At 47.7% G+C, this 27,744-nt stretch overlaps 3 protein-coding genes across 14 annotated transcripts; 2 read left to right on the top strand and 1 right to left on the bottom strand.

The window, feature by feature from the left end:
- Nucleotides 1-137: 137 nt before the first annotated feature.
- On the bottom strand, nucleotides 138-10,903 carry S100a13 (S100 calcium binding protein A13). 2 transcript variants are annotated; one of them, XM_076574494.1, is made up of 4 exons: nucleotides 8,422-8,502; nucleotides 7,432-7,624; nucleotides 292-438; nucleotides 138-228 (listed from the first exon to the last, which is right to left on the bottom strand). In XM_076574494.1, exons 2-3 carry the CDS (start codon nucleotides 7,582-7,584, stop codon nucleotides 295-297), a joined length of 297 nt encoding a protein of 98 aa, XP_076430609.1. In that variant the 5' UTR covers nucleotides 7,585-7,624; nucleotides 8,422-8,502; the 3' UTR covers nucleotides 138-228; nucleotides 292-294. The 2 variants fall into 2 exon arrangements, with proteins under 2 accessions (XP_076430609.1, XP_015850623.1); XM_015995137.3 differs by lacking the exon at nucleotides 8,422-8,502 and adding an exon at nucleotides 10,824-10,903 and having other exon boundaries at nucleotides 138-438.
- S100a1 (S100 calcium binding protein A1) lies at nucleotides 9,081-13,756 on the top strand. The gene is made up of 3 exons (XM_006976243.4): nucleotides 9,081-9,233; nucleotides 11,298-11,451; nucleotides 13,426-13,756. Exons 2-3 carry the CDS (start codon nucleotides 11,311-11,313, stop codon nucleotides 13,567-13,569), a joined length of 285 nt encoding a protein of 94 aa, XP_006976305.1. The 5' UTR covers nucleotides 9,081-9,233; nucleotides 11,298-11,310; the 3' UTR covers nucleotides 13,570-13,756.
- Nucleotides 13,757-15,745: 1,989 nt separating this feature from the next.
- On the top strand, nucleotides 15,746-26,719 carry Chtop (chromatin target of PRMT1). 11 transcript variants are annotated; one of them, XM_076574487.1, is made up of 7 exons: nucleotides 15,746-15,885; nucleotides 17,430-17,511; nucleotides 18,790-18,943; nucleotides 20,089-20,172; nucleotides 22,294-22,477; nucleotides 23,325-23,462; nucleotides 25,537-26,719. In XM_076574487.1, the coding sequence occupies exons 2-7, from the start codon at nucleotides 17,447-17,449 to the stop codon at nucleotides 25,740-25,742; spliced, it is 831 nt and encodes a 276-aa protein (XP_076430602.1). In that variant the 5' UTR covers nucleotides 15,746-15,885; nucleotides 17,430-17,446; the 3' UTR covers nucleotides 25,743-26,719. The 11 variants fall into 11 exon arrangements, with proteins under 11 accessions (XP_076430602.1, XP_076430601.1, XP_076430604.1 ...); XM_076574486.1 differs by having other exon boundaries at nucleotides 22,291-22,477; XM_076574490.1 differs by lacking the exons at nucleotides 15,746-15,885; nucleotides 20,089-20,172 and adding exons at nucleotides 16,002-16,064; nucleotides 16,866-16,964.
- Nucleotides 26,720-27,744: the final 1,025 nt, after the last annotated feature.

Here is a 27,744-nt window from a genome sequence, read left to right as displayed (position 1 = left end):
AGGAGAGATGAAGATGAATCACATTCCTTGCCTTCAAAGTGCCTACAATTTTCATGTTTGCACCTCAGGTAAAGACAGAGCTTTCCCATTCCCTGGTCTCAAGAAAAGAAATCTGGTAGAATATAAAAATAAGCATCTGTGTTTCAAGAAGGAAGCTTTATTAGGGGGAGTAGGGTTCTACCTTGCCCTCCCCAGCTGACTCTGCTGGGCCCCAATCCCGACAGGCAGGCTTTACTTCTTCTGGATCTCCAAGGCTTTCTCCTTCCTGATTTCCTTCATCCTGACATGCAGGCTTTACTTCTTCCGGATCTCCAAGGCTTTCTCCTTCCTGATTTCCTTTGCCAGTTCCCCAATCAGTCTCCAGTACTCATTGAACTTCAGCTCCGAGTCTTGGTTCACATCCAAGCTCTTCATCTTCTCATCTAGAGAGCCTACATCCTAAGAAGATGTAAAAAGGATTAGAAACTAGGGCTCTTGGAGCAGGGAGAGAGGGAAGAACCGTCAGGTGCTTCCCTCAGATAATGCCAAAGCCTGCCCAAAGGATGAGGCTACGGACCCAGAACTGCACTGCCTGAGGTCCCATATCCAAGGGGTTTTAGATTCATTCATTTTATTTTATATGTTTGAGCATTTTGCCAACATGTGGTACATGTGTATACCACATACATGCTTAGTGCCCACAGAGGTCAGAAGAGGACTGTCTTCGTTAGGGTTTCTAATGTTGTGAAGAGACACCATGACCACAGCAACTCTTATAAAGGAAAACATTTAACTGAGGTGGCAGCTTACACTTTATAAGTTTAGTCCATTATCGTCATGGCGGGGAGCATGGCAGCATGCAGGCAGACATGGTGCTGGCTGCACCTTGATCAGAAGACTGTCTCACTAGGTGTGGCTTGAGCATATATGAACCTTCAAAGCTCACCTCCACAGTGCCACACTTCCTCCAACAAGGCCACACCTCCTAATAGTGCCACTCCCTTTGAGGGCCATTTTCTTTCCAACCACCATAAGGATGCTCTCTAAACAGAAGTAACAGATGGATTCCAGCTGCCATATGGGAACTGAGCCTGGGTCCTTTGCAAGAGTAGTGTGCATAACCACTGATCCATCTCTCCAGCCCCATGCTCAATATTTGGGTCAACATCTGGACAAAGGCAAAGATCTGCCAAACAAATCTCTAGATGACATGAAGCAAATCCATAGTGGGTTTTTGGTTTTGGTTTGGTTTTTTGTTTTGTCTTGTTTTTTAGCAGAGTCTTTTTTTCTTTTTTCTTTTTTCCCAAAAGATTTATTATGCGTGTGTCTGATACAGGGGAGGGGCACACCACCTTTATGTGGGACCTGGGGATAGAACCAAGGTCATCAGGCTTACCCAGAGTTTAGCAGAGTCTTAAGCTCACTCATTGGACAGCACTTCCTCCACTACCAGTGTGTGTGTGTGTGTGGTAGGGGGATGTAGGAGGGCAACCCCTACGTCCTTGGCTCCAGGCATGTGGTATTACACTACGTTTTATTTCATTTGAGCCTCATGATCCACTGGAATGACGGCTTCCGTGGCACAAGGGCCTGGTCTACCTTGTCCAACACTACACTTTCAATGTCAAGTACACAGCTGAAGTTTGTTCGCTAAGACAGGAAAAGACAGAGCAAATCTTCAATAAATACAGGCTGAAGCACACCACCAGTCCAACAAGAAAGGCATGATGAGTCTGCCTAGCAGATGAGAAACTTAAACCCCAGAAATGCCAGGTACTGGCACCTGGCACCAAGCACAGTTGAACAGCTAGAACCTGTATTTGAGTCCAGGTTGCTCTCACGATCTCTCTCTCTCTCTCTCTCTCTCTCTCTCTCTCTCTCTCTCTCTCTCTCTCTCTCCTCAAACTCACAGAGAGCTTTTTCTCTTTTATTTTATCTTATATGTATGTGCATTTTGACTATGTATGTGCCTGGTACTTGCTGAGGCCAGAAGAGAGTGTGGACCCCCTGAAACTGGAGAATGGACAGTGACGAGCCTGCATGCTGGCAATGGAACAGAAACCTGATCTTCTCTCTAAACCATTAAGCCATTGCTCCAGCTCAAACCCAGATTTTCTAAACCAGGGCTTCAGTTCTTAGCTACTGCTCTGTGTCTTTCTCCCTTACCTGCACCTGCCCCCACCACCAAAAAAAAAAAAAAAAAAAAAAAAAACCCTAGAAATGAGCCAGGCCTGGTGGTACAGGACAGTAGTCTCAGCTACCCAGCAGACTAAGTCTGGAGGATCATGAGTTCAAAGCCTTCCTGGGCTGTTTAATGAGAGTCTGTTTCAAAAAAAGGCGGGGGGGGGGGGGGGGGGGGGGGGGGGGGGCAACTAAGGCTATAGCTCAGCCCTTGGGAGTTTACCTAACATGCATGAGGCCCTGGCTTCAATCACTAATACCATACACACAAAACTATTATTAATAGGTAAACATGGCATAGTGGTACATGCTTGTAATTCCAGCACTTAGGAGGTAGAGGCAGGAGGATCAGGAATTCAAGATGATTCTTAGCTACATAGCAAGTTTGAGGCCAGCCTGGGATACATAATAAGACCATGTCTCAAAAAGAATTTTTTAAAATAGCTTTTAGTTATAAGAATGTTAACCAAGGGGCTGGAGAGACGGCTCCGAGGTTAAGAGCACTAGCTGCTCTTCCAGAGGAACCAGGTTCAATTCCCAGCACCCACGTGGCAGTTCACAACTAACTATAAGTAACTCTGGTTCCAGGGGATCCGACATCCTTACACCCAAGACAGCTAGGGCTACATAGAGAGACCCTGTATCAAAAGTTAAAAGAAAAGGAAGCTGGAAGGGGTGGCAAACACCTTTAATCCCAGCACTTGGGAAGCAGCCAGATTTCTGAGTTCAAAGCCAGTCTGGTCTACAGAATGACTTCCTACACAGAGAAACCCTGTCTCGTGGGGATGGGGGAAAAGAAGAGGAAAAAGAAGATATATAGGTGTGGTGATATAACACTTGGGAGGAATAGGCAGGAGGATGTCAAGTTCAAGGCCAGCTGGGGACATACAGAGGGACTCTGTCCCCAAAAAATAGACAGGGCTGGAGAGATGTCTCAGTGGTTAAGAGCACTGACTACTCTTCCAGGGGACCTGGGTTCAATCCTTAACACCTATATGACTGCTAACAACAACCTGTAACTCTAGTTCTAGGGGATCTGATGCCCTTTTCCAGCCCCCACCAACACAGGCAAAACACCCAGACACATCAAATAAAAACGGTAAGTATTAAAAATAAATAAGCAAAAGCTTCGGTGCCAATGGCACTCCCAAGAACATCTTGAACTTTCTAAGACCTGCCTGACTTTCTGCAGGAAATGTGGCAAGCATGAACCCCACTATTGTGGGATATTTTGATTGCCCTCTGGCACTCCCAAGACAGCCCAATAAAGTTATACCTTGAATAGCCAGTGACTAGCTGACCGGAAGTGGCCATAGAGAAGCCAGACATGGAGAGGAAAACAGGAGGTGCAAGATGGAAAAGAGTTAACGCCAAGTAGCAGAACATAGATTAATATAAATGGGTTAATTTAAGTTGTAAGAGCTATGGGACCAGTGTGAGCTAATGGCCAAACTTTCATAATTAATAAGAAATCTCCATGTCATTATTTGGCTGGTGGGACAGAAAGTACTCATTACACCCCACAAAGTGACACAGTACAGAAGAGCAAGGAGTCTCTGTGTACCCAGGGAAAGTGGCCCTATGATGGGCTACAGTGGGCAGACTAAGTTTACTTTCCTCAAAGAGGTTAAAACTACCGAGAAGACTTCGTTAAGGCTTGAGTGTTGAGCCTATTGAAGATCTAGGATGATTCTGGCTCTTTTTTTGTTTGATTTTTTGTTTTTCAAGACAGGGTTTCTCTGTGTAACAGCCCTGGCTGTCCTGGAACTTACTCTGTAGACCAGGCTGGCCTCGAACTCACAGAGATCTGCCTGTGTGCACTCGGAAGTGGGGGTGGGGGTCTAGGGAGCTAGTGGTAAACCCGGCTGGGTTGAATGAGAACAACCAGAACCAGCTGTCCCACCCTGGACTGACGGCTGGGCTTCCTAGCCCCAGGCAATGAAGTTTAGCCCAGAGCTGGTGCCTCAAGGGAAAAAAAGCCTGGAGCTTCAGGAGGCGCCACCAGGCATCTAGCCAGATCCACCGGAGGATCCCAGGGGCGCGCCTGGAGCCAGGGGACCTGCATGAACCAGCCACCACCTCCTCGGGTGGGCTGAATGACACAGGACCACTGACGATGAGTATTAATGAGTTCCTAGGCTATCTGCTAATCCCAGGCCCTAGTCACCTCCGGCTGACGGGACCGCTGGATGCTGTGTGGCTGAGTGGACTAGGAGCCTTTGAACTTCCTTGGCCCTTTCTGTGCCGCAGAGTCCTGGCAGATTCTGTTCCCGTACTCTGGGGCTTCCCTTTGCAAAAATAATAGCCCAAAATGTGGGGCATCTCAAGCCACTTTCCTTTGGAAGGGTCCAGTTAGTCCTTCTGAAACACCCCCTTAAATAAATCACATAGACTGCAGTGTAGGCGAGGAAACACAACCCTCTTTTCCAGTCAATCCAGAGCCTATTCTAAACGTTGGGGCTTTGGACAAGCTACTTAAGAATTCTGGACCTCCGTGTCCTCAACCTGTAAGGGAGGGAAAGCAGTCTTAGTGTCCACCTCATAACAGAGTGGTTTGGGGGAGGATTGGGGGGCTTCCACAAACAATTGCTTAGACCGCTGTAGTGCCACATGTGCCTGTTCGGATTTGGTACCCCCTTCCTATGGGTTTTGTGGGGGGCGCACCTCCATGTTAAAGTTCTCACAGGTCTATTCAGAGGCATGTTTGGGCAAAGTGGAAAGAGCATTGCTATGGTCACCAGGAAGGTTTTTGTTTTGGGGGACAGGAGTGCTGGGATTAAAGGTGCCACCATCACCACCCAGATTCTGGCTCTTAAGAAATAAAAGTATTTTGAACTGGGAGGTGAAAAGGAAGGGCCCGTAATCGAGCTCTAAGCTGATTTTGTTATGAATTCCAGCACATCGTAATCGACTACAAACGATCCAGAAGAAGGGAAATGTAACGCGCAGAGGGAAAAGGGAATCACTGCAGGAGCAAGTAGTCTAAGTAGGTGAGAGGGGATGGAATGCAGGACACCAGCAGAGAGCTGGCCTTGGAAGCCTGGACAGACCACGTGTGAGGCCCTGAAGGAAGGCCCAGTAGATGCTGACCCAGGAGACGCTCTGGGGGGGGGGGGGGGAATGAGGGAGCACAGAGAACCTTCGAGATTGCTTATTTTCGAAGTGAGTCAATTCCTCGGGGACAGGGAGACTGTGGAAGGAGGTTTTGGAATCTGAGGAAGGAAAAGTTTGTGTCCTGACCATTCACAAGGAAATATAGAAGTGCTCAACATTGCCAAGGGTTCCTCTGGAGTTTGTGGTTATAGATGTAGAGAAACAAGTCAACCTGGCTGTGCATGTTCCTCTAGGTAGATTCAGCTCTCCAAGTGCAGACAGACAAAGGCAGAAATGTAGGTATGTGGGGGTCCTGACTGACAACGATAGAGAGACAGGATCAAGGGTTTTGCAAGCGTGATTATAATGGTGTGTCTTAGAACATGAGCTAAACAAGAAGAGGCATGAGGAGATGAAGTTGATGGGAGGAAATGAAAACAGAGCAGTCGAGACACTCAGAACTGGACCCAAACTAACACCGAGGAGGCCCAAAAGGGAGGGCTGCAATGACTTCAAGGCTATCTTGAACTACACGAATTTTTTACCCTGTCTCAAAAACACAAAAAAGGGGAGCTGGAGAGATGGCTCACCAGTTAAGAGCACTTGCTGCTCTTGTAAAGAACACAGGTTTTGGTTCCCAGCACCCACATGGCGGCTAACAACCATCTGTAACTCCACTTCCAGGGGATCCAAAGCCTCTGCGGCCTCTGTGGGCACCAGGCACAGACCTGCATATGGGCAATCCTCTACATAAAATGAAAAATTAAATACATCTTTTTTAAAAAAAACACACAAATGAACAAAGAAGAAGAGGAGGAGGAGGAACCTGGGCTGGTGGTGCACGACTTTAATCCCAGCACTTGGGAGGGGGAGGCAGGTGGATCTCTGTGAGTCTGAGGCCAGCCTGGTCTACAGAACAAGCTCCAGGACAGTCAGGGCTACACACAGAAACTCTACCTCGAAAAAACAAAAAAAGCGGGGGGGGGGAACCCCACAAATATGTGACTTCAAATGGTGGTGTGTTCCTTTAATCCTGGCACTACGGCAATCCCAGTCCCAGGGGACCGGATGCCCTTTTCTGACCCCTGCAGACACCAGAACACATGTGTGCATATGCACACAAAATAATAAACCTGTTAAAAAATAACACAAAAACAAGAAGTGGAACAACAGAGGGTGACCAGACAAGGGGAGGCTACAGGAGGTCCTGAAAGCTCCAGGAGCTGGAGGATTGGCACATTTTTTTGGCTAATGAAGAACATACAGTTGAATCGAATGTGAGGATGGACTGTAGAACGGAACACTGAGGTGCCCCATAGACCTTTAGAAGAGAGCAAGGAATTGATTTTGTTTTATTTTGGTTTGGTTTGGTTACAGTTTCTGTGTCTCCCTGGCTGTCCTGGAACTTGCTCTGTAGCCCAGGCTGGCCTCAGACTCAGAGATCCGCCTGCTTCTGCCTCCCCAGCGCTGGAACTAAAGGCGTGCGCCACCACGCCCAGCCACAGTCTGTACACACTCTTATGTGGCTGTGAAATTTCATAAAGGATTAAAATAAACTGTTAAGAGACTAGAATAGCATACAAACTCAGAGTCAACCAATTAGAACCCCCAATCACTTCTATACAATGAGCCGCCTTACTGAGGGGACAGGGACTACTCATATAGGTAGTGGGAACTAATCATGGAAGCTCCTCATAGACCTGGGTTCACTGAGAATATAGCTCACTGTGACTTTATGTGTTGTTGGTTGAGAAAGGGTCTCCCTAAACTGGTTTCAAATTCCTGATCCTTCTGCCTCAGCCTCCCGAGTGCTGAGATTACTGATGTACAGGCAGGCACCACCAGGTCTGGGTGTGGTTTTATTTTTGCTAAGCCTCCTTCTAGTTCTTACCATGCGTAAATCTCTGGGAATCCACCTCTGGGTCCAGTAACATGTTGAGAAAATGGGACTAGAGAGACACAGGCAGACTCAAGTACTCAACGACCTTGTTTGACACATTCCCATTTGCACCAACACAGCATCTTCGCTCATCTAGTTTTTACACACACACACACACCCTTGAGACAGGGACACCCAGCACACACGCAGCCACTCACATTTGTTTCCGTCACATCACCCACTCGGCGTTATCACCCGGCACCCGTAGACCAGTCTCGGTCCCAGAGCCCTCCACCAACCTTTAGCAAATGAGGCAACTGCTGGGTGACCAGTTCCTTAAACTCACTGATGCTCAGGCTGCCCTTCCGTCCTTCCAGGCCGGCGAAGGTGAAGAACGTGGTGACCACGGTCTCGATGGCTGCCTCCAGATCGGTCAGCGGCTCGGCGGCCATTAGTACCCCAAAGTCGGAGCTGATGTCGTCACAGACTGACCTGGCAGGGGAAGAAAGAGACCAAAGAATGGGTAAGGAGGCTGCCTGAAAGGGTCAGTGTTGGAAAGATGAAAGGGTCCACAACAGGCAACAGTATTTCAGTTTAGGTTCACTTCCAGAAAGAATTTTTCTCCGGCTCCCGTGTCTGAGTGTCCTTTTTAAGTGTCTGTCTTAGGGATGCCTCTGCGGCGGTCTCTCCGTGTGGCAACCACTCTATCTTTGAGGGCTTTTCTTTGGAGTCTTCTGAGTGTGGTAATATCACCTGTAGGGTCTCTGTTCTAATGACCCTTTTCTTGTCGTCACTCCCTGTCTTAGGGTCAGGAAGTTGTTTTGTCTCCAGGGCTTATTTATGTTGAGAGCAGAGTCTCCACCCTCCCACAGACTGGCTACTGTTCAGAGTAGAGAAGCCTAGGGTTGGCAAAGGCCCAGTTGAGGTCAGGTCTGACTCAATCGGGCCAGACCCATCTTCTCTGCCCCATACCCTACCTCTTCTGAGGGGGTGGGAGAGTGCTCCGCAGGAGACCCCACTGACCTTCTCCACTCTGTGATTGACAAGGTCCACGAAGTGTCTGGCATGGACACCCAGTGCCCTCGGGGCTCCAGGAAGGGAAGAAACGTGCCTCCTCATCCCCCTCATTTCTGTCCACCCACCCACAGACTCCTGCAAGGACCGTTGCCTGCTTTCCTGAAGCCACTTCCTGAATCTCTGCCTGGACCCACTTGGAAGGAGGAACCCCGGAGCCGATAAAGAAAGGGTAGGTCTCCGGGCTCCCTGCAGAGTCAGAGAGAGTAACTCACCCGGGAAGGGAGGTGGGATGCAGTAAGCTGAGCTGAAGCCTCAAGGCTGAAGTTTTTAAGCACCAGGGAAGAAGAGAGCCACTCCCAGTTCCAAAGTGTCAAGTTTCCGCCTCCGCTGATTCGGAAAAGAGGGGACCGCCCCTGCTGTCACTAGCCACCCCACGGCTGCGCCACGCGACTAGGACAGAGCCTGTTGAGGAGGGACCACAGGGTCCCATCCCTCCCGGTTATGACGCTTAGTCAGGAGTGTGTCAGAGGGGCTGCTACTGCTGTTTGGCAACATTAAAATAAAAAAACGCTTGGGGGAATTCAGCACTGGAAAGCCTCGTCTGGGAAACCAGACACCCTGCAAAGGACCCCACAGCCCAAGGGCACTCGGAAAGCCCCAGACTGAGGCCCCCCGTAATGAAACTCCAAATGAAATTCTTCACTGAGTTCCGAGACAGAAGCCCCTCACGGAGGCGCACAGGCTAAGCACCCCTGGGCAGAATCCTTCCCTCCCCCTGCTCAGTGCGCCCCACAGCACCCTTCCCTAGATTTCTCTACCACCTCCTTCTTGCGGGCTCAGGGAGGGGATGCGACCAAGAACGGGAAGAAACACGGGGCAGCCCGTTCCCGCCCGGGAGACAGAGGGCGCCTCTGTCCACTCCTGGCCTCTGGCCCTTCGCGGTGTCGTTGGTTGGTGAAGGGGTGGAGCTGGTGGGGAGGAGGGTCGGCAGGGAAGGGCAGGTCTCCCCACACCGCTCGAGGTGCCACATTTGCAGCCTGCCTGCCTGTGGAGAACCTGCTCTCACCTCAGGCCCAGGCCAACCGTGAGTACCCTACCCTGACTAGGATAGGTCCCTGGCTTAGCCAGCCTGGAGGACAGGGAGCCTCAGAAAGACCCCAAGAGTCCTGGAAAAGGATACAGTGGTGCTGCGAGGATCTGGCAAGGGTCTGGCAAGGGTCTGACAAGGGTCTAGCAGGACTCCGTCAAGGGAAAGGAAAGGGCGGTTTGAGATCTAGGGGGGGATAAGGTTTGGAAAGTACTGAGAAGGGGTGAGTGAAGGTCAGAGAGCTAGAAGTTTGGTGAGTGAGGATGCCACCCAGCTTCCAGGCCACCAGACCTTCCCACAGAACCCAGTGTCCCCTGCCAGGTACCCCAGTCTCTAGGTGTGGGAAGGGAGGAGAGACAGCCCTGCTCCTTTAGGGTAAGAATAAGAACGGCTGTTCCTGCCCCCTCCCCAGCCTCTGTCTCTGCCACCCCCTAACCAAACCCTAGGGAAGTGGGGAGCAGTAGAGCATAGGCCCTGTGATATCATGAAGAAGGGGGTCTGTGGCAGTATGCCCTGTCCCGTCTCTGCCTTCACAAGACCTCCTCCTTATCCCTTTTTTTTTTTCAGCCTTGACCCCCACATCTCTCCCCCCAAATTTTTCCTTTTGTTTCCCACTGCTCCACCCCCAGGTCCTCCCCTTCATTAAATTCCAAGCTGCTGGAGGGCTCTAGGCGAACCTCCGGGTGCCCCCCATAGATGAGAACGGTAACTGAGCCACCCAGATTCCTCCCTGGAGTGCTCCTTATCCCTCTGATCAGCCCGGCTTGGGTTCTATCTCCCCCTGTCTCTGTGACAACTGCTTCTTGTGACTGGAGTTCAGGTGACAGTCACAAGGGCTCCATTGAAGAGCTGGGATGTCATCTAATCAGGACCTATTGTCCAGTATACCCAGTGGTGAGGAAGGATGAGGACACCTGAGCTGAGACATCTGAGCCGCCCCTGAGGCTGTGGAAAGCATGACCCTCTCAGGGCCAGAGGACCCAGGCCCCCTAGCTCGGCAGTCCTTTCTCAACAGACCTCCCCATTCTTCTGCTCTCCCCCGGCCCCTTGAGCTCAAATGACCTCATGCACTCGGTCCTTCTAACACAAACCAGCCCTATCCTGTTCCCGCTGTAGCTACCGAAACAGAGCTGGCCTGAGGCAGGCATGGACAGCGTCAGGGACAACACCTTCTGGTTAGCGTCTCAGGAAAGCCTCAGACCTTTCCCTCTCCCTTCCTTCTGCCTACCTGATGGGAAGGGATGGTTCTGCAGAGAGGATGAGGAGAATGGGAGGTAATGGGAAGCATGCCCCCGAGAAACCAAAACGACACACCGAGGAGCGAGGGGAGCCAGGCATGGGCACAGGACTGCCCACAAGTTGAGGGCCAGCCTGGGCTAGTTCCAGGACCGCCTAGGCTATAGAAGGTGACCCTGTCATAAATAAATAGACCCCAAGCAGGAAAAGATGGGAGATATAGCTAAACTTACCTGGGCTTAATCCTCCGTGCCTAAAGAGGAAGAGACACTCTGCTGACAGGAAGCTCAGAAACAGTGAGACCCCCCCCCCTCCCCAACAACTCTTGGGTCTCCCACCCTGACTGCTCACCAAAGAAACCAGACTTCTTCCTGGGGTGGGCCATCGTAGACATCAGCTCACTCACTACTAACTGCAAAGCTTGACTGTGACAGGCCTGGAAGGTAAAAATAGAGCTACAAAGCTGCCTGGTCCTGTGTCCACCCATGCCTGCCCCACCCCACCCCATCTCCGTCCAGGCAGCCAGGAGCCAGCCACTGCAGATGTCTGTTGCAGCCTTCTTAAGAAAGCCCGGTTCCTATTGCTCAATCCCCATGCCCATCCCTGACTCCCTCTGGAGGGACCCAGAATGCTGGACTGGATTTAGGTGTGATTGGGTTTCTCCCACACTGCAAAATCTCAATGAAAGATAAAGGACAAGGGGGGCCCATTTTGTAGCTATTTGAGCTGTGAAACCAGCTGTCAAGTCTGAGGATACCCCCTGCCCAGACCCCAGATGTCCTGAACCTGATTTACAATTCACTTCCATCTTTGGGGGTTGGGTAGGTGTGCTGCTGAAATGGGCTCTGAGCTGGAGACTGCCATGGAGACCCTCATCAACGTGTTCCACGCCCATTCGGGCAAGGAGGGGGACAAATATAAGCTGAGCAAGAAGGAGCTCAAAGACCTGCTACAGACTGAACTCTCCGGCTTCCTAGATGTGAGCAGAGGGTTGAGGTGCAGGGTGGAGGAAGGAGATGGGTGCCCTGCTATATCCCTGCCTCACCCCAAGCTCAGCCCAATTATCTTCCTCTTCCTTCCTTCCTTTTTTTTTTTTAAGATTTTATTTATTTATTATGTATACAGTGCTCTGTCTGCATGCATGCCTGCAGGCCAGAAGAAGGTGCCAGTTGTTACAGATGGTTGTGAGCCACCATGTGGTTGCTGGGAATTGAACTCAGGTCCTCTGGAAGAACAGCCAGTGCTCTTAACTGCTGAGCCATCTCTCCAGGCCCCTTTCTTTCTTTTTTTTTTTTTAAAGATTTACTTATTTATTATATATACAGTGTTCTGTCTGCACGTACCTCTGCAGGCCAGAAGAGGGCACCAGATCTCATTATAGATGGTTGTGAGCCACCATGTGGTTGCTGGGAACTGAACTCAGGACCTTTGGAAGAGCAATCAGTGCTCTTAACCTCTGAGCCACATCTCCAACCCTTCCTCTTCCTTTTTTTTTTTTTTTTTTTTTTTTTTTTTTTTTTTTTTTTTTTTGGTTTTTCGAGACAGGGTTTCTCTGCGTAGCTTTGCGCCTTTCCTGGAGCACACTTGGTAGCCCAGGCTGGCCTCGAACTCACAGAGATCCGCCTGGCTCTGCCTCCCGAGTGCTGGGATTAAAGGCGTGCGCCACCACCGCCCGGCTCCTCTTCCTTTCTTAACTTAAGTTTTTGCAGGCTCCCTTAACACCTCCCTGGAAAAGGCAAAATGCCCTACTTTGCTGACCACCTATCAATACTAGGCTCTGCACACTTACCAATCACATTACCCACAGCATAGAATGGAGTCACAGCCAGGCTGTGGTGATGCATGCCTTTAATCCCAGCACTTAGGAGGCAGAGACAGGCAGATCTCTGTGAGTTCGAGGCCAGCCTGGTCTACATAGTAAGTTCCAGGACAGCCATGACGACTACACAGAGGAACGCTGTCTTGAAAACCCCCCAGAAAAAGTAAAACCATGAACTCAAAGAAATACAGACCCTTAGAACTGTGGAGATTAGTACTCTGAAGTCACATGGCTTCTCTACTGAGGTGGCACTTGAGCCACAGATTTCCACTGGAAGATTGTAGGTAAATTAAGACATGGCAGGAGGTGCCCACACGAAAAGCATGGGAGGAAGGATGGAAAGTTTGCTCGGAAGCTTCCTTTGACTGGAGGATGCAGAGAGACAGGTGCTGGCAGGGACCACATACCAACCCCAGCTTTCTTGGGCTTCCCTGACGCTCTGGCCCTGCTATTTTGTTGCTACGTAACTTTTGTTTCTACCCCAACTGTCAGTTTGTTTCTTCTCTATCATGGAAGCGGTGGAAAAGCCTCCCACATTATTTGCATTCCTGTTAAAGACAGGCTTGGTGGCACACACCTGTAATTCTGGTACTAACAAGGCAGACCCAGGAAAACCTCAGGTTCCAGGCTAGCCTGGGTCAAGTGGCAAAAGCTGGGGGGGGAGGGGGGGTTGGTGTGGTTTTTTTTGGTTTGTTTGGGTTTTTTGTTTTTGTTTTTGTTTTTTTGTTTTTTTGTTTTTTTGAGACAGGGTCTCACTATGTAGCCTCAACTGACATGGAACTTGCTATGTAGACCAGGCTGGCCCTGCACTCAAATAGATCTACCTGCTTCTTTCCCCATTGAGTGCTGGGGTTAAAGGCATCTGCCACCGTGCCCTAAAATCATTTTGTGTGTGTTTTTTACTAAAACAGAGCCTGTAAGGTTCCTAATGTAGCACCTGTCACATTGTAGACAATCATGGTTGACAACTGGTGTCAGTATCAACTCCGCTGGGTTCTGCAGACACCAGGAGCTCACCAGTCTCTCGTGCTGCCAAAGACTCCCATAACTATTATTCTCACTTGCTCATTTCTGCCTCAACCACTGTGTAGGCTCTAACTTAGTGGTATCGATTTCCATCTCCTCCTTCCACAGGTCCAGAAGGATGCAGATGCTGTGGACAAGGTAATGAAGGAACTGGATGAAAACGGAGATGGGGAGGTGGACTTCCAGGAGTACGTCGTGCTGGTGGCGGCTCTCACGGTGGCTTGTAACAATTTCTTCTGGGAGAACAGTTGAGCACATGGCCGCATGGGCAGTGCCCTTCCTCAGCCTTGTCAGACCTCCCCTATATCCTGCTTTCTCTTCACCCCACCTACACCTCCCCATGTCCCCATCCTTGCCCAGTCCCCCACCAAGGGCACAAGAGTGGTAGTCTATCTAGACCTGCCACTCACTCTAATAAAGGCCTCCCTCACCAACTGTCGTCCATGTCTACCTGCTCTGGGTCTGGATATCTGTGAAGTAAAGGGTGCTCACTCCCAACACTCCTTATTTTGGAGAGTTTATGTGCACTACATCTTATTTAAGGAACATTCAAGTCCCAAAAATGTAGGGGTCCATAGTTTTAGCTGAAATTAAAGTGTCATTGGCTCCTCAGGGACTTGTATAAGTAATTGGTAATCCTGGCCTTTGAAAAATGAGACAGGAAGATTTTGAGTTCCAAGCCAGCCCATACTACATAGCCAGATCCTGCGTCCAAAAACAAAAACAAACAAGCAATCAAGAAACTGAAGAAAAGGTGGGTGGTGGTGGCACATGCCTTTAATCCCAGCACTCAGGAGGCAGAAGCAGGTGGATCTCTGCAAGTTCAAGGCCAGCCAGGTCTACAGAGTGAGCTTCAGGACAGCCAGGGCTACACAGAGAACCCCTGACTGGGGTGGGGGTTGGGGGAAAACAAAACAAAAAACGAGTGAAAGAAGAAAGGAAAACACATCAAAGTCAGGCTTTATAGCCATTTACAGTTCTAAACACTGGGGGGTGGGGTGGATATTTAGCTCAACAGGTTCAACACCCAGCACAGCGCTGGGGGGGAGGGGCGGTGGCACTAACTAGGCCTGGTGAAGTACCCTTTAATCCCAGCCCTCTCAGGTAGAGGCAGCAGCAGAGGCAGAAGGATCTCTGAGAGTTCAAGGCCACCTAGGGCTCCATAGTGAGACATCCTGTGTAATGGCTAATCCGAGTTGTCAACCAGACTACATCTGGAATCCACTAAAACCCAAGGGACTGGGCACACCTGTGACAGATACACTTTATTGGATTACTCAAGGTGAGGAGACCCATCCTAAAATTAGCCACATCTTCTAGTGGCAGCCCACATAAAAAGACATGGAAGAGCTGGGCGTGGTGGTGCATGCCAATAATCCCAGCACTAGGGAGGCAGAGGCAAGAAGATCTCTGTTAGTTCGAGGCCAGCCTGGTTTACAGAGCAAATTCCAGGCCAAGGTTACACAAAGTCTCGAAAAACAAAAAAACAAACAAAAAAAATGCCATTCGGCGGTGGCGCACACCTTTAGTCCCAGCACTTGGGAGGCAGAGGCAGGTGGATCTTTTTTGAGTTCGAAGGCAGCCTGGTCAACACAGAGAATCTGTTTCAAAGAACCAAAAACAAAAACAAAAACAAAAAAAATACACACCACAAATAGGGATGAGAAAGAGGAGGGCCAGAGCAAATCACCCCATGCTCTGAGGTCCTAATAAAGACTTTGGAGGGGGCGTGTTTCAAGACAGGGTTTCTCTGTGTAACAGTCCTGGCTGTCCTGGATCTCGCTCTGTCGACCAGGCTGGCCCCGAACTCACAGAGATCCACCTGCCTCTGCCTCCCAAGGGCTGGGATTAAAGGCGTGCGCCACCACCGCCCATCCTAAAAAAAAAAAAAAAAATAGTCTTTTTAAGAGTTGTCTTTAGCTTAGGGATGGAGGAATAACAGAATACAAACATTGCTTCCAATCAGACCTATACCGCTCTTTGCAACCCGGAAACCAACCCCCTTTAAAGCGGAGCGTTAACTCTTCCAGCAGGCAGTCTAGGAGGTATCCAAGCCATCAAGGCCAACGGCCACGCCCCCAGTGGGCGGAGCACCACACCTAAGCGACGGGACCTTTGCCACGGCCCCTGCAGAGTCCCCGGCGACTCCTGAGCCAGCCGCGGCACCCGTTCGCCACGCCCCTCGCTGCGCGCGCACTGACGCAAGTCCGCCGGCGCCATTTTAGCCGGTCACGCTGCCCTGGTGGGCCCGGCGGCCATTTTGTTTTGGACACCAAGCGGGAGTTGGCGGCGCCGGGCGGTGGTGGCGGCTCAGACGAGAGGCGGGGAAGGGCAGGGCCTGACGAGGAGCGGGAGGACCGGCCGGCCCGACACCCAGCCCACGACGAGGGAGCGTCGCCTCCTACCGTTTAAGCACCTCACTCAACCGCCCAGCTAGTGAACCCGCACGAACGGTCCCCCGTCAGCTCTCCGGGGAGGCCGGCCTCCGGCCCGCCCGCCCGCCCGCCCGCCCGCCGGCCGCAGCCGTGGTGGCAGCCCCGGGAGGAGCGCTGGCGTCCGTCTCCTTCGGTGAGTTTGTGTGGGCGAAGGCAGAGGCGGGGCGCCGTGGGGGCTCGGGGGGCCGGGCGGCGCGGGCGGCAGGTGCGGAGGGAGCCGAGGTCGGTGCGCGCAGGCCGGGGAGGGGGCGGAGCCGGGAGGCGGAGGCTGAGCCGGAACCGCGGCCGCCGGGCGAGCCGGCGGGGTGCTCGGTGCTGGCGTGGGTTGTCTGGGGTGGTTACGGTGGTGGTGGTGTGGCTTTGGCTTGTTTCGGGACCGGGCCTTGAACCCAGTGTCTTGCTTCTCTAGACTCCCGAGCCGCAGCCTCCCTCCCCCCTCTCTACCCCCCCAGAGTAGTGTTTGATGGGGGGGGGGGTAACAACGGAAATAATCAACTGACCAAAGCGGGGTGGGGTGGGGGGGCGATCTTGAGAGCCTTTGAGGATGGGGATGGAAGGTTATGTAAAGATTACAGAGTGGCGCGGCAGCTCTAGGTGTTGGTTTTTGCGGCACCGAGATCGAATCATCCAAAATACTGCTTTGGCAAGACAAGCGCTCCGAGTTAACGTCCTCGACCTTTTTTTTAAATATATTTTTATTTTCGTTTGAGATCGGGCCTCTCAAGTCACCCGGGCGCGCCTTGAGCTTGTGCCATCAGGTGTAGCCACGGTTAAATGCTGTGGAGTGCTCCTGAGAGCTCTCAAGATTGAATACCCACTTAGAAAACCCTTTCTGTCTTTACCCTGCCGTATCTTACTAGAACGCCACTTGCATTTGGAGTTGAGAACCGGTTTTGAAACTAGGCATTTTTTTGTATGTGTGTGAGAGAGTCCGTGCCTCACAATGTCACATTGTAACCCACGGTGGCCTCAGCCTGTTAACACCATTCCCCTGTCGCAACTGGAAATTGAACCTACGGCTTCATTAGTGCAACAGAATCACTCTACCACTGAGCTATATTCTATTCCCAGCTCCTGCATTTATTCTGATACATAGTTTTCAATTTTCTGTAGACCTCTAAGATGTACCTGGGTAGCACCCTAATCCCAGGTGCTGTTCCCCAGTCCTCGTGGCCAGATTGTAGTTTAAATGGTCTGGGTCCAGGCATCAAGGTAAAATTTGGTTTGGGGGTCTTTCTTTTCTTTAACATTACCTGGCTGAATCAGTGTAGGCTGGAAGGACTGTTCCAGATTGAAAGCCAGGCTCCTAGGCTTTGGCTACATCCGATTCTGCCATTTTGGAGACTTTGGCAGACATTTTTCATACTGGGGCTTTGACATTTTGATAACTGTGATACAAATTATGTTCACAAAAAATGAATTTTAATATGGTCTTCAACAGTTTGTAATATAGACCTTTCATTGACTTATGCCTTGTTCCTTGTGAAAATGCAATCTTCAGCTGGGTGGTTGTGGTGCTCACCTTTAATCCCAGCACTCTGAGGCAGAGGTAGATCTCTAGGAGTTCACCTGGTCTACATAGTGAGGTCCAGGACAACCAAAGCTACACAGGGGGAAAAGAAAGAAAATGCAGTCTTGATGATTTTCTTCACTCATTACGCATGTTGTCCTTTGTAGATTCTCGGGATTTGAAGATGGCTGCACAGTCAGCGCCGAAAGTTGTGCTAAAAAGCACCACCAAGATGTCTCTAAATGAGCGGTGAGGCAGCCAACAGCAACTTCAGCTCCTTCCTAAGAAAACATTACTTAAGTTGGCCCTGGGGTCCAATACACAAAAACCAGTTGTAAGCTAAAAACAGAAGGCTACCAGACCTCTGTTCTTAATTGCATCTAATGTGGTACACAGAACAAATTGGGCGGTTGTTTCAAAACCCCTTATCAGTAGATTTTTATATTAAACTATCTGAAATATTTACGTGGTGGGATCTGTTTTTTTGAAAGACTCCTCACACCCTCCTTTTTAAACATTGATACAGGGGTGGTGCAGCATGATGGTATGGTATATCCTGGCTGCAACAGGCTTGCTGCCTAGTCCAAGGCCAGCAGTGTTGTGGCTGGCCTGTAAGAGGCAGGTAGCAAGCCGTGACTATGTCCAAAGGCCCCTGAATGTCATTCTTGGGCCTTGTAAGAGGCACTTGCTTTGCTCCATTTCACTCTCTTCCCATTCTGCTTTTTAGTTTGTTTTGTTGGAATTCTTTTGACAGCTGTTTGTGTTTTCTTCCATTAACTTAATCACAACAGGAATGATAGAATGTCCTCATAGGCTCCTAAGTGGTTGACTAATTTGTCTCAGAAGTACTGAGTTAGAAAAAGTGATTATTGAGACTGAGAGAAATTAAGTTAAAGGCAGTTTTTGTTTCTGAGAGTTTCATTTATTTGGTGTCTTTCACCATTTTATTATATTGCTGCTAGAACTCCAAAGGCATTTAATGTCTGTTTTTGTTTCTAAAGCAAATGTACTTCTCTGCTCATATCTTAAGATATGACACATTAATTACCTGTATTCATGTGTTACTAAGTAACATGTTAGAGTGTAATCAATTTCCATAATTTATTTGTCTGTATTATTTCAGTGTACTTCGAAGGTGTTCTGGTCCTTCCTCCTGTTTGTCCTTAGAATGAACCCTTCACTCCCCAAAGGTGTAGGCATTTTTGTTTGTCTTTGTAACTGCATCTCTGTCTCTTGTCATCATATTGGCTTAATGCGTGTTTTTCATACTTTCCACTTCTCTAAGAGCTGTTACCTGAGCCCTTGTTATCACTTGTAATTGTGCTGCACTTGGCTGCATTTCTGAGTTTCTGGTTCTTGCAAGTTTGTGGAAACAGAGGAGTCTTTAACCCACATCAACCTTGATCCAAATGTACCACTTTAAAGTTCGTGGGATCTGGAGCTCCTGGTCTAGCAAGCCATGAAAATGCCAATAAGTGTTTTATAATAAAGCTTTTATTTAAACACCCATTTTGTTCGACCTTGAAGCTTTACTAATATGCTGAAGAACAAACAGCCGATGCCAGTGAATATTCGGGCTTCGATGCAGCAGCAGCAGCAGCTAGCCAGTGCCAGAAACAGAAGACTGGCCCAGCAGATGGAGAATAGACCCTCTGTCCAGGCAGCATTAAAACTGAAGCAGGTGAGAGAATGGGTCTTGGCAGTCTGTCAGGCAGTCCACCAAAGCTGTCAGGATATAATGGACGATTCCAAGATGGCTCAAGGCAAAAGCTGAAACTTACCTGAACAAATGTTCAAAGAATTTTGGTTTGGCAGGTACCAGTTAAGTAACTTTTTTTGTTTTTGTTTTGTTTTTGTATTTTCGGGACAGGGTGTTTCTTTGTATCCCTGGCTGTTCTGGTACTCGCCCTGTAGACCAGGCTGGCCTTGAACTCAGAGATCTACCTGCCTCAGCTTCCCAAGTGCCGGGATTAAAGATCTGCACCACCACCACCACCACCACCACCACCACCACCACCACCACCACCCAGCTTAAGAAACTTTTTAATATCTTTCTGTTTTAGGGGAGTTTGACACCTCTGTAGCCTGTTAGTGTTATCAGTGAGGATTGATTATTTTCTGATCCTTACTCTTAAAATAGAATTTTTTTTTTAAATCTTTTTCTACAGAGAACCTTTGTTTAGTCTAGGAGTGATATGTAAAGGTAGAGTACTTGCCTAGCAAGCACAAGGTTCCCGGTTTCAGTCTCACCCCTTCCCAAAAAACAGAGAGTAACTTTGTTTTAGTTGCTTTGCTCTCCATAAAAAATAATTTACGTCGGGCGGTGGTGGCACACGCCTTTAATCCCAGCACTCGGAAGGCAGAGCCAGGCAGATCTCTGTGAGTTCGAGGCTAGCCTGGGCTACAAATCGAGTTCCAGGAAAGGCGCAAAGCTACACAGAGAAACCCTGTCTGGAAAAACCAAAAATAATAATAATAATAATTTACAAGGCCAGGTGGTGGCGGCGCATGCCTTTAATCCCAGCACTAGGAGGCAGAGGCAGGCAGATCTGTGAGTTCGAGGCCAGCCTGGTCTACAGAGTGAGTTCCAGGACAGCCAGGACTGTTTCACAGAGAAACCCTGTCTTGAAAGATTTACAAACTAGAATAATCTTATTCTGCATCTGAGTGGTCTAAGGTTTTCTAAGTGCTAAAAACAGCACGTAGTTTTTACATCACAGTTGAGCAAGCATACAGGATAGGATAATAAAATGTTCTCTTTCACATTTCCAGTAAGAGGTAATCCTGTTCAGGTCTGAAATAAAACCTGCTCTTTATCATTCGTAGACTTTATATGCAAGTCCGGACAGTGGCTGTGGAAGGATATGTCCAAGCTGTGGCTGGGCGTCCAGAGGGCGGTGCCATGCAACTGTAAGGACTTTAACTGGTAGCACTGCATGGCTGTGCATAGAGTCAGCACTTGATAACACCCACCCCCACTCTGAACCTTTGGGCTCACTGACTGAAAATAAGCAAGGCTTTCTGCTTTGTCTACCTTTCAGCCTTGGAGTGGTTAGGTTCATCCATGACTCAGGAAAGCAATAAGCCATAGGCCCACCATTTTCCAAGAGTAAATAAAAATCGTGACATCTCTGATGCACTGTGCCAGGTCCTTTCAACAGGCTAACCTCTAAAGCAGCAGCATCCACCAGCTTCTGCATTGATGGGATGCTCTCAGTCTCTTCAGTAGCCGTGTGTCCTGTTAAGAGCTTCCAGTGTGGCTAGTGCAAATGGAGGAGCTTAATTTTTTTTTCCTTTTACTTATGTTAAGGCCAGATGAAGGGCATACAGTGGTTATCTCAGCATATCGAGGCATTATGAGCTCAAAGCCAACCCAAATTTAGTTTTTGGTTTTTGTTATTGTTTGGTGTGGTTTTGAGACCAGGGTCTCACTATGTAGTTACTACTAGCCTGGAACTCTATATGTAGACCAGAGTAGCCCCAAACTCACAGAAATGTACCTACTTGTGCCTCCAGAGTGCTAGGATTAAAGGTGTATGCCACCACACCCAGATCAAATTTTTTTAAATTTTAAGTAACCATGTGTGGTTAGTGGCTCCTTTGTTATACAGCACAGCTCTAGAGGAAAAGCTGAAGTGTACTACCAGTATATGTAAGTGCAGGAGGAGTAGCACCTAAAGGTGGAGATGGACTCCGTACTCCACAGTTCAGGAGAATGAGTAGACTTGGTAACTGAACATGAGAGTGCAGTCGTGACTTCATCACTGTATGCTAGGGTCTGGAGGTACAGTTCAGTGGCAAAGGATTTGCCTACCATGGGCATGAATTTCATGCCCAGCACCACAAAAGATAATCACCGTGCTAATTGGGGGAATGACAAGACAGACCCTTGAGGTTGGTTTCGCCTGCCTGTGTTAAATGTCTAATGTTAAAAGCCTTTCTCCTAATTAGAAGCATTTTTAAGATTTTGTGCCAGAAAACTAATGATAATATCTCAACATCTTTTTCAGAGCTCTTAATTCAGGGAAAGTATATATGCACAGGCATTTGTATATGCCTATGCCATTAGTGTGTGATGGAGGTGGATTGTGTGCAAGAACACTGTTTTCATTAATACTGACTGGCTTTATGGAAGAACAGAATTGCTAGAACCTTTGTTGTATTCGAGGCTATATTTTCTCCTTTTCCTTTGAAGAACTCTAACTCCATGAGATGTGATCTTCAGAGTCTTTTGGAGAAACTAACCATTGAGAAATTGATACCTGTACTATGTCCTAGTTCTCTGTGTGGTCCTCTGTGGTTAATAGTTGACTTGTTTTAATTTTAACATGAATTTGGCTGGCTCTCTATGAAGATAGATTTGAATTGTGAGTTAAGTTAAGTGAGTTTTTCTTAAGGATTAGCTGTTGGCAAGGAGAAATGTGGAATTTATAGATTTGCAAGTGATGTAAGGAAAGGAATGTTGATTTGATTTGTTTAATTGCATCTTAAGGTAAAAAATAAATAAAAAGGACTGGCAATAGATACTCAAAGGAAAACTGGAGCACACTGGCCCCTGACTGAGAAGCCATTCTTGTCCTTAAGTCTCAAGAATTCAAGTGAACTTGTAATTTCAGTTTACCCAGAACGTGATGCATTTCCAGTGGTGTGTGAGTAAGCCTTTGAAAAAAGTGTAGTCCTTGGACAGGTATGGATGAAGGCATGTCACTGTCCACCTGTGGCTAAGAAGCAGCCAGTTTGCAGCTGCTGCTGTGTGACTTGAGTAGCCAAATTAGTAAGGTTGTCTGTGCTCGTGCCAATGTTGTGGACCATACTAGAGCTTCTTAGATAGAGCCTTTGTTCTGGATCAGAATTCTGCTTTATCCATATTTTGGGGTAAAGTCTTTTGGTTTGGAATCCTTACGTTACCCACAACAGGCTTATATCCACAGCAAGCATCTCACTTGCTTCATTTGTCCTATACTTTAAATTGGCAAATCCCACTGAATTCCTTTTTTGATCTCAATCCTCTAACACCTTTTCTTCCAGAAGAGCTTAAAGCAGCGCCTGGGTAAAAGTAACATCCAGGCACGTTTAGGCCGACCCATAGGTGCCCTGGCCAGGGGAGCAATTGGAGGAAGAGGCCTACCCATAATCCAGAGAGGCTTGCCCCGAGGAGGACTACGTGGGGGACGTGCCACCAGAACCCTGCTTAGGGGCGGGATGTCGCTCCGAGGTCAGTGCTCGTGTGTAGCTGTTAGTGGTTGGACTCTATCTTCTTTCCCTTTCTCTTGGGCTGCTATGATCACATTTGTTTAGCACCGTTAATCCTAAATTTGTATTAATCTAATTAACTTTTGAAATCACATTTTTAGTACTGCTGCATGTGTTTTATCGATATCATTCCTTTTCTGATAATGTGCAATGATGAGAGGCTATGACCTGCATAGCAACAGGTAATTCATGTCATCTCCATTCCATTTGAAAACACCTGCTGCTGCTTGAATCAAAGCACATTCAAGTTCTGGAAATAAGTCTAAGAAATGTGTGGTTAGCATGTGCGAGGCCCTGGGTTGAATATCCTCAATACCAAAAAAAAAAAAAAAAAAAAAAAGATGGGTCTTTTGGCCTTTGTCATGACTAACCGTCTGCCTTCCTGAAGTGAAAAACGGTTAATCTGGAAGAGAGGGGACAGTTTGATCCATAGTGCCTACCTATCTGTATCATACTCTTTGGACACTGTTAAACTGTTCTCTTTATAAAGTTCTTATCCCTTCAAGAATGTGTTGAAAACAGGAATCATAGCATTTATTTTTAAATCTACCATAATGCCAGGCATCTGATTGTTAGCTTATTAAATGTATGAACTTACTTAGTCCCAGCTTTTTCCAAAGATGGTTGTGGTCAGAATTGCTGAATTGAATAAGCTGTTTAATCTGTTCACACACACTGTGCAGTTTGCCCCACCCAGACTAAACATTAACTAATTATTCTTATTTAACCCTCACCGCCTTCCTTTGGTTAGAATCTACTTTGTCTCTCTTGGATTTACCTGCATATACATTGTATGCCTCCTCTCCAAGGTCAAAACCTGCTCCGAGGTGGACGAGCCGTAGCTCCCCGAATGGGCTTAAGAAGAGGTGGTGTTCGAGGTCGTGGAGGTCCTGGGAGAGGGGGCCTAGGGCGTGGAGCTATGGGTCGTGGCGGAATCGGTGGTAGAGGTTAGTCAGCTACCAACTTCAGAGAGTAGCTCCCTTATTTTCCTCCCTTCAAAACTCAGAGCCACCTTTCTGCACAGCTTCAAGTCATAGGCAGGCTTGTTTGTTTGTCTTGTTTGTTTTTTGAAACTGGCTTGTTTTCTAAATTTACATGCTGATAATGCAAAGTCTGTTAGGATTAACAGTTAGGTACACTATCTAGAGCCACATTTTAGGCATTCTTCTCCAGGTTTTTAGAAAATTAAATTGTTCTATTAAAATGATGCAATGATTTTAGGATTTTTTTTTAGGAAAAGTTTAGGATTTTTCCTTTTTCTGTATCTGCCTTCTGTTGCCACCACCACCACCACCACCATCACCACCATTACACACCCATTCCATAGCCCAGTGCCAGTTTAACTTAGATAAGAGAAGAAGAGGAACTGAGGTGGAGTACAGTGTAGAACACTTACCTAGCATATGTGAGGTGCGGGTCAATCTTACACCATAGAAACAAAATACGAGAGAGAGAAACAAAGGTGAAGGAGGATGGGGCTCAGTGGTACAGCACATGCTAGGCTTGCATGAGACTCTAGATCCAGTCCAGCAGCACTGTGAGGTAGTGGGAGGATGAGACCTGGCACCTGTCCTTGCCTCTGAAACCAAGTAAATTAAGCACAGGATTTGTGAAGAACCAAAGACAGTTTTCCTGATCAAGGTTGAAACTGAGATGTGTTACTACCAGTTAGCTGGCTGACTGTTGTTAGTAATCTTACCTTGGTGCCTTGATTCTTGTCTTGTGATCTCGTGGACCAGATTAGAAGAGTTTAATGATGGTGGTGTCGGTACCATATTTTATGGGAGCTTTTCTGGCTTAGAGCTTAGTAAGAAACTCCCAACACCTGCTGATAGGTTGAGCATCTTATTCTAGTAAGCTCTATGGGCAATTGTTCTTGTTCTTTCTAAAGTGTGGGGCAGGTCTTGATAATCCTTAGCATCGATGGTGCTGAAGAATAACTTAGGAAAGAACATTTGATAACAAAGGTTTCTTTTCTTCTCTGCCATTATATGTAACTTGGCTTATTGAATGAAGTACGAGCTTGTATGGGTTTCTGGATTTCCAGATTTCCAAGACAATTTCCAGTTGTCTTGACATGGTTTCTGAGAGAGACTTCAGAGGTAGGAAAGATTAAATAAAGTCGATTTTGAGAAACCTGAGTGTTTGGTTAGTGAATTGAAATCATTTCTCAGATAATAGTTGTCCTAAGGTGACCAGTCAGAGAAGTAGCAGCTAAGTTTTTTCTCTAGAATAACTTTTCAGTCTATGGATACATGGAGTCACCTGATTAGACTTAATAAATTTAGAACAGATGAGATAACAATCCAGAAGGTTTATATGAATACCCTTGATTCTCTGTGCCCTTCTTACTGCCTCCTAACTAACTAGGGTTCTATATGATGTCTTTTAATTATGAACTTACAGTAAGCCCCAAACTTTTGGCGATTCCTTTGTCTTAGGAATCTTTGTTAATCTTTGTTAATGTTGTTTAATAGTTTTCAGCTAATACTACACACCTATAATCCCAGCAACTTGGAGGCTCTTGTTTTGTTTTTTGAGACAGGGTCTCTGGTAGCCCTGGCTGGCCTTGAACTTCTGAGTCTCCTGCTTTTGCCTCCCAGATGCTAGAATTACAGGTGTTCATTATGTGGTGCTGAGGATTGAACCCAGGGCTTCGTCCATACTAGACAAGCACCCTACTGACTGAGCTACACTCCTGCCCAGGAGTGTAAGTTTAAGGCTAGCTGGTCTGCATTGGCAAGACCCTGTCTCAAAGTGGGAAGGGACAGGTGTTGTTTTTTTGTTTTTTTTTTTCTTTTAGTAGTATTTAGAGATGAATACTTAAGAGGGACTCATTGTGTGTGCTTTCCATGTCCTGCTTTCCACCCAGTGTGTTTCTTGTTTTTCCAGATTTCTCCTCTTTGCCCTGTCCTTGAGCTTGTCTCAGCTAGGCCCCTATACCATAATGGGGCACTTTTTCTAGGACCCATCAAACACATGTGTAACTGTCTTCTTTCTTTCTTTTTTTCATTTGGCCAGGTCGGGGTATGATAGGTCGGGGAAGAGGGGGCTTTGGAGGCAGAGGCCGAGGTCGTGGCCGAGGGAGAGGTGCCCTCACTCGCCCTGTATTAACCAAGGAGCAGCTGGACAACCAATTGGATGCATACATGTCGAAAACTAAAGGACACCTGGATGCTGAGTTGGATGCCTACATGGCACAGACAGATCCTGAAACCAATGATTGAAGCCTGCCTGCCTGCCCGCCTGTTAGACTCTTGTTAAAGTCACCACATCTATAAAAAAAAAAATAACCTTGAGAAAACGTGAGAAGAAACCTGATTGATGCTGGAAGGACCTATCACAATAGGCTGTGGACTTACCTGCCACCAGTTGGGGCAATTAGTCTGTTCTGTCTACTTTTTGATACTGTGTTATATGAAACCCTATTTTCCTTTGATTTGGTTGAGTTTGTTTTGTTGTTTATCCAGTCACCCAGACTTCTGTTTGAACAGGAATGCTTTGGCCTTGTGAGTAGAACATTTTTCCAGCCTCTGCCTCACCGTCTTATCTGACATTTTAATATTTCTTCTGTTCATCTTTATGATCCTGAAAAAGGTTCCCAGGAGGGAGCTACTGTTCTCACTAATGTGTGTTCTCTGGGATACAGTTCTTCTACATCTTCCTTAAAACTTCCTGTTAATAGCTAAAACTAAAGGTGTGTCTGCTGTGTGATGGTGTAGGTAGTCAGTTGGAAACGTTGGTATTGCTGCTGGGCCAGGAACAGCTTACACATGGTAGCAGCTTTGATTTGGTCAAGTTGGTGCTGCCTACATTGACATCACATAAGTGGTAGCTGACATGCTGAGCTGGATATGTACAATTTCCACCCTAAAAGATTTTTAAGCTTTCGTTTGGGTTTGTGTCAAGTCCGAGAGACTTGTGCACATCCGGGATAGAAGAAGAAGCCATTCAGGTGTGACACGAGGCAGAAGAAACAAGGGTGGGAACTGTTTACAAGCTAACTGCTGGGAAGGGGTCACCTGATGCTCATGCTGAAGTGCAGTTACCTATGTTTGTCCAGAACCAGTTTGGGTCTAATCCACATAACTGGCTTTATTTGACCCTCTTGAAGGTTTAAGTTCAAGCATATTTTGTCAGCTGTTCAGTTTCAGTGGAATCTTGTACTTCTGGTTCATTACAACAATTGTTCTCTCAAATTCAACCCAAGCTTTGTTTTATTTTTTTGGTTTCTTAAAATGCTGTATAACCTTTTTTTGGGGGGGGGTGTTAGTGTGTCCCTTTATAGTTGAGTTCTCATGCTGTGCCGGGTGGTGGCGCACGTCTTTAATCCCAGCACTTGGGAGGCAGAGCCAAGTGGATCTTTATGAGTTCGAGACCAGCCTGATCTACAAAGCGAGATCCAGGACAGGCTCCAAAACACCAGAGAAACCCTGTCTCTAAACACACACACACACACACACACACCCCGCAAAAAAAAAGAAAGTTCTCATGTTAAAATTTCTGGGGGTGGGGCCGGCAGTGGTGGCACTGCTACAAGCCTTTAATCCCAGCACTCAGGAGGCAGAGGCAGGCGAATCTCTGTGAGTTCCAGGATAGCCAGGGCTACACAAAAGAAACCCTGGCTCAAAAAACAAACAATCCAGAGGTGGGGTGTGTTTGGCTTTGTAGAAAGTAAAACTTTTGTTTTCTTTTTATAAAGCCCTTAGGAAGAATTACCCACCTAGCAGGTACTGGTGTATTGGCCCATGGTACTGTTTCTTTTTCTCTTTAGGAGAAAAGATCAAAGCCTGCTAACTGGTGTGCATTAAGAGCCAGGAAGGAAATACTAAACACCATCATCTGAATTTGAATCCTTACTTGCTTAAGGTGGAGAGTCTTGAGGGACCCAGTGGAGATGGACTTTGGGGTGTAGGAGGCTGGTGCTCGGGTAGATCTCAGCAAAGGAGAGTGACTCTCAACTCCCTTTCTGCCTCCTGTCACTGCTGCCTCTGGAAAAGTTCATCAATTCCCCCACCAGCCATAGAACCTTGAGCCTCACCTGCTGTGTGCAGCTCTCTTAGGCGTCTCTCTTAAGGCCTGTTTCCACGCCTGCCATCCTCATTTGATGATAATGTCCCAGATGGACCAGAGAGCAAACCTTCCTGGCTCCTGATCAGCCTTTGAAACCTCAGTTGCCGTCTACTGAGGACTTGCCTTCCAGAATTAAACAAGGCCTCATTGTGCCCC

This window comes from Peromyscus maniculatus, chromosome 6, assembly GCF_049852395.1.
Source record: "Peromyscus maniculatus bairdii isolate BWxNUB_F1_BW_parent chromosome 6, HU_Pman_BW_mat_3.1, whole genome shotgun sequence".
NCBI lineage: Eukaryota > Metazoa > Chordata > Mammalia > Rodentia > Cricetidae > Peromyscus > Peromyscus maniculatus.
Note: the sequence above shows the minus strand (reverse complement) of the source record. Positions and strands in the feature narration are given on the sequence as shown.